This window comes from Ailuropoda melanoleuca, chromosome 1 (assembly GCF_002007445.2).
Source record: "Ailuropoda melanoleuca isolate Jingjing chromosome 1, ASM200744v2, whole genome shotgun sequence".
Classification (NCBI taxonomy): Eukaryota; Metazoa; Chordata; class Mammalia; order Carnivora; family Ursidae; genus Ailuropoda; species Ailuropoda melanoleuca.
The window spans coordinates 113,394,297-113,406,608 of NC_048218.1; the positions used below are offsets into that span (position 1 = coordinate 113,394,297).

General features: G+C 45.1%; 1 protein-coding gene across 2 annotated transcripts in view; it reads right to left on the minus strand.

The window, feature by feature from the left end:
* Window positions 1–12,312, minus strand: part of DDC (dopa decarboxylase) — an 83,687-nt gene that overhangs the window by 40,944 nt on the left and 30,431 nt on the right. For both annotated transcript variants that reach the window (XM_002917622.3, XM_034665531.1), the window contains exons 5-6: window positions 9,039–9,173; window positions 8,154–8,297 (exon numbers count right to left, since the gene is read on the minus strand). In XM_002917622.3, the coding sequence (XP_002917668.1) occupies window positions 8,154–8,297; window positions 9,039–9,173 (279 nt within the window). The remainder of the gene's footprint in view (window positions 1–8,153; window positions 8,298–9,038; window positions 9,174–12,312) is intronic.

The window sequence follows — 12,312 nt, forward strand, 5'->3', positions numbered from 1 at the left end:
AAATGTCCCAACAAAGCCTTTGGTCACTCTGAAATGCCTGCCAATGATGCTTCATTTAAAAAGTTCTCGCCAACTCCCAGGCACAGAGTAGTGGCCATTGTGAAATGCTTTGCTGCCTTCTGAAATCCACCGCGGAATCGTGAGTGCATGCTTTGATCGTCCTTCCTTTGTGTAGAAGCATGAATACGTGATGAATATGTATGTGTTTTCAATACAACATTCTATAAAAAATACTTAAATAAAGACAATAAAATTTATTTTCTAAGGATTCCTGAGGGAAGACCACAAAAGTTTACACTTTATAAAATAATATGGAAAGAAGAGATGAATTTCAATCTCCCTCTCTCTCTCTCTCATCCCTAAAACTGTCTACATCCTTGTATTACTTAATACATACGTTTGGATTTCCAACTCAAAGATGAAGGAAAAAAACACTAAGAGACATTAGAGCTTCGACTTTGGTAAGGAGACGTCTGGCCGAGGAGGATCACCTTGTTCAGCAGACCCCCGTTTTTCAGTATTGCGGTTGTAAGACACACGGAACTGATTAAGTATGAAGCTAGGTACATATTTAACTTTAATTAAAATATAAATTCTAATGTAAATGAAGGCTTACATTCTAACAAATGAGCACATAAGTGGGCAAAAGGGAAAATAAATAATAATAAATAAAAATAATACATCATTCTCCCTCTTACCAGCATCACTGCCATTAGCAAATGGTGTTGGAACAACTGGAGATTTACATACGAAAAAACCAACAAAAATAAAAAACTGAATCTGGACCAGACCTTACACCCTTCACAACAATTAGCTCAAAGTGGGTCACAGACCTAAATGTAAAATGTAAAACTATAAAACTCCTAAAAGATAACACAGGAGAAAATCTATATCCTCTTGGGTGTGGGGATGAGTTTGTAGCTACAACTTCAAAGGCAGGAAAGAAAAAAATTGATAAGATGGACTTGAGTAAAATTAAAAACTTCTGCTCTATGAAAGACATTTCAGAGAATGAAAAGTTACCCACTGAGAGACTATATTTGCAAAATGCAACTCTTGATAAAGGACTGGTATCTAAATCACAAAAAGAAGTCCTCAAACCCAACAGTAAGAGAATACACAATCCAACTAAAATGCAGGCGAAAGATCTGAACCTCACTAAAGATATTCAAATGTCAAATAAGCCTATGACAAGAACCTCAGCAGCATACATCATTAGGGGATCTCAAATGAAAACAACATGGAGATACATCCGGAGTACATCCGTTTGAATGGCTAAAATTGAAAACACTGACAACACCAAATGCTGGTGAAGATGTGGGAGAGCAGGAACTCTGTGTGATTCGTAGCTCTTAGAAAGGCAAAGTGGTACGCTGCTTTGAAAGAGAGCCTGACAGTTTCTCAGAAAACTAAACTCTCTCTTACCATGTGATTACATATGTAATCACATATGTTCCTGCTTATTAACCCAAACGAGATGTCTGGGATATTGTAACTTATAAGAAGAAATATATATTTGGTCTTTGTTCCCATTTCTGGCGCAGAGCTCCTAAAACCCTTGGAATTTCAGAACAGGGAAGACCAGAAAGGTGTCTTCTGTCATGTTAATGAGGTGACTTTTGAAAGGCTACTAGGTTGCCTAAGGATGCTGGCTAGCTGCCAAGGGAACCAATCCTGTTACCAGAGTATTGGAACTATTAAGCCTACCTCTAACCTCCACGGAAAGGAGGGGGCTGAAGATTGAGTTCAATCACCAGTGACCAATGAGTCAATCAATTGTGCCTATATAATGAGGCCTCCATAAAAACCCCAAAGGGGTTTGGAGAGCTTCAGGGCTGGTGAAAAAGTGGATATTTGGGGAGAGTGGCACCAGGAAAGGACATGGAAGCTCTGTGCCGCTTTGCCAGAGCTTGCCCCAGGCAGCTCTTCCATCTGGTTGTTCCTGAATTATTACCCCTTTTTTTTTTTAGATTTTATTTATTTATTTGACACAGAGAGAGAGAAAGCCAGCAAGAGAGGGAACACAAGCAGGAGGAGTGGGAGAGGAAGAAGGAGGCTCCCAGCGGGGCAGTGAGCCTGATGTGGGGTTCGATCCCATAACGCCGGGATCACGCCCTAAGCCGAAGGCAGACACTTAACGACTGAGCCACCCAGGTGCCCCATGAATTATAACCTTTTATGACAAACCAGTGACTTGGCAAGTCAAAGGTGTATCCGAGTTCTGTGAGCTGCTCTGAAAAATCAATCAAACCCAAGGATGGGCTCCCTGGAATTTCTGATCTATAGCAGTTGATCAGGTGAGGGCTTGGAGTTACAACTGGCAACTGAAGTGGGGCAGTCTTGTAGGGCTGAGGCCTCCGCCTGTGGGGTCTAGTGCTGTCTCCAGGTAGATCGTATCAGAACTGAGTCAATTGCTCGGTGGTGCTGGAAAACCCCTGAGTCAGAAACAGGGACATCCTCATGTCTTTCGATAGGTACATTCAGACAGTGCAATACTAGTCAGTGATTTTTTTTTTTTTAAGAGAGCTATAGGGGCACCTGGGAGGCTTAGTTGATTGAGCGTCTGATTCTTGGTTTCGCTCAGGTCATGATTTTATGGGTCATGGGATCGAGCCCTCTGTCAGGCTCTGCACTCGGTGGGGGTCTGCTTGGATATTCTCTCTCCCTCTGCTCCTTTCCCCGCTCTCTCTCCCTATCAAATAAATAAGTCTTTAAAAGAGAGAGAGAGAGAGAGAGAGCTATAAAGACCCTAAAGGACACGGAGGAATCTTGGATGTGTGATGCTAAGTGAAGGAAAGTAATCCAAAAAGGCCACACACTGCATGGCTATAACTCTGTGACTTTGGGGGAAAAGGAAAACGATAGAGACAGTAAAAAGATCAGTCATTGCCAGGAGTTGGGTGGGAGAGAGGGAGGGATGAATAAGTAGAATATGGGGGTCTTTACATCAGGGAAATTTTTCAGTATGATATTGAAATGGTATATGCATGCTATCAAACATTTGTCAAAACCCATAGAAAGAACAGCGCAAAGAGTGAACCCTAATGTAAATTATGGAGTTTAGGAATAATAACGTGCTGATACTGGTGTGTTAATTATAACAAATGTATCACAGGAACGCAAGATGGCAATCACGGGAAAAACTAGGGGGTGAGGAGTGATGGGGTATCTAGGAACTCTGTATTTTCTACTCATTTTTCTTTACACCTACAACTGCTCTACAAATAGTTGATTAATTTAAAAAATTCAATCCACCCATCCAATTAAAAATGTGCGAAGGACATGAAGACGCATTTCGCTGACAAAGATATGTAGCTGGCAAATAAACACATGGAAAGATGTTTGACATCATTAGTCATCAGGGAAATGAGAATGAAAATATCCCTACTTTCCTATCAAAACACCTAAAGTTTACAAATAGAGACAATACCAAGTGCTGGGGGGAATGCAAATAGCCTGATTTTCTCATGTATCGCTGGGGAGAATGGAAACTGGTACAGCTGCTATGGAAAACAGTTTGGCAGTTTCTTAAAAAAGTGAACAAACAACTAGCATAAGACACGCAAATGTGTGCTTGGGAATTCATCCCAGAAAAAGGAGAACATAGGTTTACCCAAATACCTGTACCTGAGTGGTCATGGAAGCTTTATTTTTAATTTGTATTTTTTCAGAATTTTTATTTATAATTGCCCAAATCTGGAAACATCTGAAATGTCGTCAGTAGGTAAACAGCTAGACGGGCTGTGGTATAAAGACTGTGGCACTGAATTCCTGTGGTGCAGCCATGGAAATAGCCAAGTATCGATCCATGCAGCCCTTAGCATAGATCTCAGGGCATCATGCCGAGTGAGGAAACCCAGTCACCAAAGGTGATGGATGGTGTGATTGCATGTATGTAACACGTTCAAAATGAGGACAGTGTAGAGAAAGGAAATGGACTCCTGGTGTCCAGGGGTCAGGGAGGTAGGAGACGAGGAGAGTGTGAGTGTGTGCAGGAGGTGGTGTGGGGAGACCTTTGTGGTGATGGAGAAGTGTTCCAAATAATAACTTAAAACCTTTCAATATTTTAAACTAAGAACATGCCATATTCATTTATCAGCTGGACACAACTAAAGAAAGAAGTGGTAAATTGTAAATAGGTCAGACTGAGCGCAGGGATTTTAGGAATGGATGGAAAGTATGTGGAACAGCATAAGGGGTATTCGGCACTCAGTGGAAAGATTGAACAGGTGTGCAGAGTCCCAGAATGGGAGGAAAGAATGGGCAAAAGCAAATTTTGCAAAAACTGTGGGTAAGAATTTCCCCCAAACTGGGGCGCCTGGGTGGCTCAGTCAGTTACATGTCTGACTCTTGATTTCAGCTCAGGTCATGATCTCAGGGTCCTGAGATGGAGCCCCTCATCAGGCTCCACACTCAGCAAGAATCTGCTTGAGATTCTCTCTCTCCCTCTCCCTTTGCCCCTCCCCCCACTTGTTCTCTCCTTCCCTTCTCTCTCTCTCAAATAAATAAATAAATAAATCTTTTAAAAAAAAAAGGAATTTCCCCAAACTGAAGATTTCTCCAAAGAAATGACAAATCACAGATTCTGAAAATTCTGTGAAACCCAAGGAGAATCAGCACAAAGAAAAGATCGATTTGCCTCCTCGTAAATCTGCTTAGACACAAAGACAAAAAGCAGGTGCTACAAGAAGCCAGAGGGAAAAAGTCACTTTGTCACACTATGTGCCTAAAAGTCACTCTGAGACTGACAACCGATATCCAATGGGCATACATGTTTAATCTGCCAAAAGAAAAGACTGTCCGTCCTGGAACTCCAGACCCAGCAAAAGTATCATTTGAAAGTGAAGATGAAGTAAAGACATTTTCAGAAAAACAAGAACAGAGGCAATTTTATCAAAGTGTGAAATGTCAAGACAGTTTTTCAGAGAGAAAAAAAAAAGATCCCAGATGAAAATAAGAAAATGCAAGAAAGAAAGATCAATGGAAAGAGACATATGAGATTTATATAAATAAAAATCAGCTATGTAGAATAATGATATCTCATAGAGTTTAAGATATATGTAGAATTAAAATGTATGACAATAATAGTACAAAAAGTGAGGGGTGGCATAATAATAAAAGAATATAAAGCTAGTAAGCTAAAAATGAAGAAAATGGAATAACGTAAAACATTTGATTAGTCTAAGACAAGAAAGCCTAGAAAAACCATCATATGAGAGGCGGGCCAGATAGAAAAGAAATGGGAAGATTGTAGATATGCATTTAAATGTATCAAAAACTTCCTTAGGTAAATGGACAAAATCAAGAAAAATTGTCGGGGCGCCTGGGTGGCGCAGCGTTTAAGCGCCTGCCTTCAGCTCAGGGCGTGATCCCAGCCTTATGGGATCGAGCCCCACATCAGGCTCCTCCGCTGTGAGCCTGCTTCTTCCTCTCCCACTCCCCCTGCTTGTGTTCCCTCTCTCGCTGGCTGTCTCAAACTCTGTCAAATAAATAAATAAAATCTTTTAAAAAAATTGTCATCTTGGATTTAAAAACAAATGAAAAACAGTAACAAGAACCCAGCAACAACTGCCTACAAGAGACCCAAGTATGAGAACAGAAAGGTAGACAGCAATGGAAACAATGTATCCGGGGACCACTGACTAACCAACGGAAACCGGATGTCATTGCAAGAATGTCAATTCAAGCAGAAGCCTCAGTTGAGAGAGGGCATTTCCCAAGGATACATGGGTCATTCAGCGGGCAGACTGGACAATTCCGGATGTGCGTGCGGCTGACTACTAAAACTTCAAAATACGTGAGATAAACCTGGCCAGACACAAAGAAGCCACGGGCACGTCTACACCCACAGCTGCGATGCTCGCATGCCTCTCTCAAGAGCCGATTTGCACGGTTTTTGTTATTAGAAGATGGAAATTGATTTTGTGTTCTCGCTTTCTTGTGATTGAATGGGGAACCAACTGGTTTTGTATTTTGTATGTTTTCCCACTGGAATGTTGCCTTTTTGCTTATTGAGATGTGAGCCTTCTTTTAAGATTTACTTTACAATACACACTGTATTTCCTGCCAGCAGTTGTCTTTTTATTTTATGAGTTTGTGTGTGTGTGTGTGTGTTTTAAGATTTTATCTATTTATTTGTCAGAGAGAGGGGGAGAGCATGCACAAGCAGGGGGAACGGCAGGCAGAGGGAGAAGCAGGCTCCCCGATGAGCAAGGAGACCGATGCAGGACTCCATCCCAGGACCCTGAGATCATGATCTGAGCTGAAGGTAGACACCCAACTGACTGAGCCAACCAGGCATCCCATGAGTTTTGTAGTTTTTATGAAATGAAATCTTCTCATCATTTTACGTGGTCTATTCCATTGCTTTCATTTTTCAAATCTGCGAGAGTGGGTTTTAATGTATTTGTCTTTCCCTAGGAGGGCTATTCTAATGAGTCTTAGAATATTGATGATATAGATTCAACAATATTTACCTCATTTAAATAGAATACTTTCAAACTATCCTGAAATTGTACATGGGAATTTTAAAGGTAGTTTTTCTTTCTAACTAGAATGATCTTCTTTCCAAATCTTTATTTATTTGACAAATATTTATTGAGCATATGCTCAGTGTCAGGGACTTGTTCTAGGAGCTGAGATAACACGCTAAGTACACAGACCCTCCCTTCACATAGCTTGCAGTCTGGTGGGCAGAAGGAGGCAGTGAACAAATAGACAAATAAATATGGGTGTCATGCAACACAGGGAAATGCAGGAGGACAGGGTGACTAAATGACCTCTGTCCCCGCCTTGATCACAGGCTGACACTGGTCTTGGCCATCATCTCCTCCCACGAGCTGCATCTGAGTCTTCTCGATCCCTCTACTGGAGGGTTATTTGTTCATGCTCCTGAATCCCTCTGGGAACTCCATAAATCAGGATCAAATTTGGTATTAAATCATACCCTCCATGCCTTCCTCAGTCACAAGTTAGATTTTTAAAGAGGGGTAGTTCATTTGAATTGACAAAAACAATTACTTTGGAGGAAAAAAAGCTTGTCTCAAAGATTAAACCCTAAATAAAAAAAATAGTGGTTATGAGTAACATGTGGCCCATAGAAGTCTACCAAACCCAGGTTGCTCTAATAGCTGGGAAACGGGCGGATGTTGAGGAGGGTTCGGGGGCACATGAGCATCTTGAAGTTTCTACGTAAAGCTTCTGTTTCTTTTTTAAGATTTATTTATTTTTTACTTTAGACGGGGCAGGGAAGAGGGACAGAGAATCTCAAGCAAACTCCACACCCAGCATGCAGCCGAACACCAGGCTCGATTCCAGGACCCTGAGATCATGACCTGAACCAAAATCAAGAGTTGGACACTTAACCGAGGGAACCAACCAGATGCTTTTGCTGTGAAAAGCTTCTAATGCCTGGGTCCCTCCCCAGATATTCGGGTGAAAGTAACTGGGGAGGTCCTGGGCATCAATATATTTTCAACGCTCCCTGGGTGTGTCTGGCGTGCAGCCGGGTGAGCACCATGAGGCTAGTGCCAGGATCAGCAGTAAATCTCATGACGCGTGACGCACCAGCCCCGGGCACCGCATGCTACAGTGGCCATAGCAGTATGACAACTCCCATGTCCAACTGCTCTCGTTGCAACAGCAAGTATTCCTTCCCCAACTGGGCACAAGATGGGCAGAAACCTAGTGCTCTTTGGCTAGTTAAATATTTTACCGATAATTAGTCACTGCTTGCTTGCAACACATCCCTTGCAAGTGACGTGTCTTGGTATCTGCTGAGAATACTGATCTAGGTGGTAAGGCCTTCTGGGTTTTATTTTTAATTTGGTTCACTGGCCCATCATCCACGCCTCATGACAGAACAGCTACCATGGCACGGAGGGCGGTCAAGGGAGATCACCTGCTGTCACTTGTAACAGGAGCGGAAACAAGACTGCTCGGCTTCTCAGGATCTCTGGGCTCTACTTCCTTCGTTCTGGGATTAGGTGGGCGGAGGGAGACATAAACGGAGTGTTGCTCCAGGCTCCCTCAAGGAGCTGACCACACAAGTACCGCATAGCCTGTGACCAGCACGGCTCACGAGGCCCTGCCCCAAGCCCAGGCAGGGCTCAGAGATGCCCAGGGGGCCATACCCAACATGCTGGTTGACTTACAAAGAAAGGAATCAGGCCCTCCGCCTTGTCTCTCTCCAGGGCCTCCTGCAGGGCAGAAGCACGCATGGCAAACTTGCCATCAGAAGGGATCGCTTTTAATTTCACTCCTCCAATTAATCCGGCTCTTTCCACCGAGGAGTGCGCCTGGAAGGAAGGCAGCGAGTTAGACTCTTGCATGCATGTGCGTGCCACATGCAGTGGCCCTGCGCGCCCCCTGCTCCCCAGGCTCTGGAGAGACCTCCCCGTGCTGTGGACCCCCTGAAATCCTCCTTGCACTTCGTTCCTCATGTTGTCACGGGTCCTGTGGAATCTTGCTTTTCAGATTAGTGAGCAAGCAGTGAGAGCTTGCAAAACCCACCCTGAAGCAGAATGAGCACACCCGGGTTCCTGTGTGGGGGCTCCTCTCACCAACGGGCCGTGGGCTGCTTGGGGGCCACGCTCAGGGCATGGTGTCTGGAGAAAAGAAGCCAAGGACACAACACAGTACCACTGTGGGATGGTGGATCCATTGTGTCTCTGGGACTCCCAGGAAGGCCAGCTCTTACTGAGGGTGCTCCCCTCTCTGCTCTGTGGCTCCCACCATCACTGTCTCCCACTTGACTCTGTCCTGAGGTCTGAATCTCACTGTGGCTCCCAATGGCCGACAGAAGGTGCAAGATTCCAAGCCCCCAGGCGCTCTCCCATGACCCTGGTGGGTTACCCCCAGGACCTACATGACCTCACGTGCACATGGACAGAATACCAAGGACCCAGGTCAAAGCACGGCTGTGGAAATGTCTGGAATGCTGCATGGTATTGTTTGGATTGGACTGGACACAAAACAAGGAGTTGGAACTTAGAGGCTCAGCAGGGCTTTGGGCCAACATGCTCGGCCGAGGCACTCACCTGATCTGATGAGTAGGCCACTAGCTTTTCCATGATGGCGCCCTGCGTCAGCCCCGGGGAGGCTGCCTGGAGGCGGCGTACCACCTTGGTCCGAGCGGCCAGCAGAGCCACCAGAGTAGCCTCACTGGCACTTCCCTGGATCAAAGAAAAAGTGGAGATGAGCTTCGAGGGGTAGCACAGAAATCCACGTCAAAACTGTTGGGAGCCATTAGTGTCCCATTTTTCTCAAAGGATGAATCTGAAATCGCAAAGCTGATCCCCCTTTGCATAGAAAAATGGGAACCCCTGTGACTGCCATTTTAGGTCTTAATACTCCCTCGGCATTGCTTTGTCTATTTTATGTAACCCCATAGCCAGCACTTGCGAGCACTTACTTAGCTTGGAGCAGCTACTGCCCTTCCAGGCGGGGGGCCGTGAGCCCCCACCTCTGCAGGGAGCTTCCCGAGTGGTGGGCCCGCACCCCCTGTGCTCCCCCTGCACCTCATTCCTGGTGTTGTCTTGGGTCCTGTGAAGCCATCCGCACATGTTAGCAATATCCCCCCTTCCCACTGCTCACGATCACCGCATCTTAAGTAAATCCTAGAAGAAACCCAGAAGCTGAACAGTATTAACATTAGAAAGGAAAAAATAAAAGAAGGCAGATTTTTGTTGAGAATGGGTGATATGTAAGATTTTAGGGTTTTGCAGAGAAATATACAAGAAAATCATTAGGTCAACCTCCCCTGTTAATATTTTATCTTCCTTTCCTTCAGCGATCCTGATTTCTTCTTCTATTTTACCATTTTAATGCTTTACTCATTCTTTTAAGCCAACACGTATCTTCGGGGAGACGGGTGAAGTTTGAACATAAATACATTTACTCGGAGTTTTGTAGCTCAAATGCATGGACTCAAATAAACACGATATGATCTTGATTTGGCCTGTGAGGTGGGTTTTGCATTTTCTTCGGGCCATCTTGTTCTGAGCAATCATTGTAGAAGTGTTGTTAGAATGAAGGGTTCTGGACATGGCTAAAGAAACAAGGCTAAATGGGCCATCACAGGGAACCCAGGCTCCGAGAACAGTTGCTGGACATCACACCCCAGTGGCCTGGGCTTTCTCCTGTGCCCCACAGTGTGTGCATCCTGGGTCCACTGGCTCATTCCTTCTCATCAGAAGCGAACCAGGAGAAGCTTCCCAAAAGACACAGCTTCTAAGTGTTGGAATCATCTGCCTTGTTCCATCCCCAACACCCATGTGGAACTGCAGCCCCCTCCCTCCCTTCCACTGTCTGCCTGAGGTCTTGAAACTCATCTGACCCCCAAAGGTCTGTTCTCCCCCGAACCACTTGTTAATGAAAGGCTCTGAATCGCCATGCTAATTCACTGTGGGGTTTGCCTCTCCGCTCTGTCCGTGTGCTGAGACAAAACTCCCCTCCTTCACACAGCCAAAAGTGATTGAACACATACAATGCCCAATGAAAGAAAGAAATCGTCCGTGGAATCTTCAGAGCTCAGAGGCTCCCGGGCAGCCCGCAGGCTCCAGCCCTGGACCCGGAATTCAAGCAGCTTTCCGGCCTTTTGTGGGAAGCCCAGCTCTGCCAGGAAAGGAGGAGCAGGGGGTCTGTTCTGGGGCTGAGACTGCATAATGACACCTTAGCTTCACCACGGCAGACAAAGGTTGCCATGGCAAGCTGGCTAAGAAGCAGAAGGAAATGCTGGTGACAAGTGACTCAGGGGCCAGACACGCCCTTTCCTCCTCTGGGTGTTTCAAGTGTCACCCCACACACGGCTGGCACTTGGCTTTTCTTCCACAAGAGCTTTCAAACCCAATTAAGAGACCATTTTCCTGCCCAGTTTGTCCAGCTCAGACGATGACTTGTCATTTGACTCTGTTGCTCGTCACTGTGCTGACGTCTAGAAGCTGTGGCTATGGCCCAGAGGGAGCAGCTTCCCCCACAGCTCCGACCCCATGGCTGTCACCAAGCCGGGGTGCTGCCTCTGGCCCCACCGATAGCAATCAGCCTTGTCAGCTGGGAAGGGCAGGCTTCCTGCTACAAACAGACCCGGTTGCCTGCGTTCCTCCAGCAAAACCGAGTGAATTGGGCTCCAAGGAGGATTTGACTCCAAGGGCCGGGTGATGCCAGGATGATTCCCAGCCAATGCTGGGGCTGCCGGTGTGTCTGCAAAATGGGGTTGTCTTTAAAGTAAAGATAATTGCAAGATGGAACCTCTGGACGCTCTAACCCAAGCAAAGAGTCAGGGGTGAGCTGGTGGAATTTGTACTCGCCTTGCTTCTAGCTACTTGCTCTCTTGGGCATAATACGCTCCCTTTCTTGGCTCCAGATTCTTCAGCTATGAGGAAAGTTGTTGATGATGCAGTCAACCCTCGTAACTATTTGCAGGTTGAAAGAGGATCGCATAAAGCACCAAGAATAAGCCTAGCCCGGTGTGGGCATTCAGTAAAACCCACTGTTGGTATAAAGGGCACGCCTGAGATTATGGGGTATTTGTGAGAGTTTTGAACCATCTCGGCTGGCTGAAAAGAGCCGAATGTGAAATCGTTTCAGATGTAAGATCCGATGACCCAGAAACACTCTTTTTATTTATTTATTTATTTATTTATTTATTTATTTATTTATTTGGTTTTTTGTTTTTGTTTTTTACTTTATGTGGAGCATGACTGCTGGATATGGTCTTAACCCAGAAAGCCCCAGCAGGAAGCTGATAATTTGCTTAGAAGATTGTTGCACTTGTCCTAAATGGTATCCTCTGAGGTGTTATCTCTAAAGAAAAAAATCTGATACAATGTATGTCATGTATTATTTGCATAAACTATGACGCATCATAGAAAATCATGCAGGAGGGCTCCTGGGGGGCTCCGTCTGTTAAGCGTCTGCCTTCGGCTCAGGTCATGATCCCAGGGTCCTGGGATGGAGCCCCACGTCAGGCTCCCAGCTCAGCTGGGGAGTCTGCTTCTCCCTCTCCCTCTGCCCCTCCCCCCTGCTCCTGCTCTCTCTTTCTCTCTCATGCTCTCTCTCTCTCTCAAATAAATCAATAAAATCTTTTTGAAAAATCATGCAATAATATCCTCAAAGGATGGGAAATGCTCCCAACAAAATAGTAAGTAAAATACCATTCAGAGAATACTGCACTATCCTAATTTTGTGTACATATAAACACACATAAGGATTGAAATCACACCCAAAGTCTGCCCCCCAAACGGTGCTGCATCTTTTCCATTTTTATAGTCAAGCTCTGGTTTTCAGGAACGGACAGGGGACAAACTTTTGTAA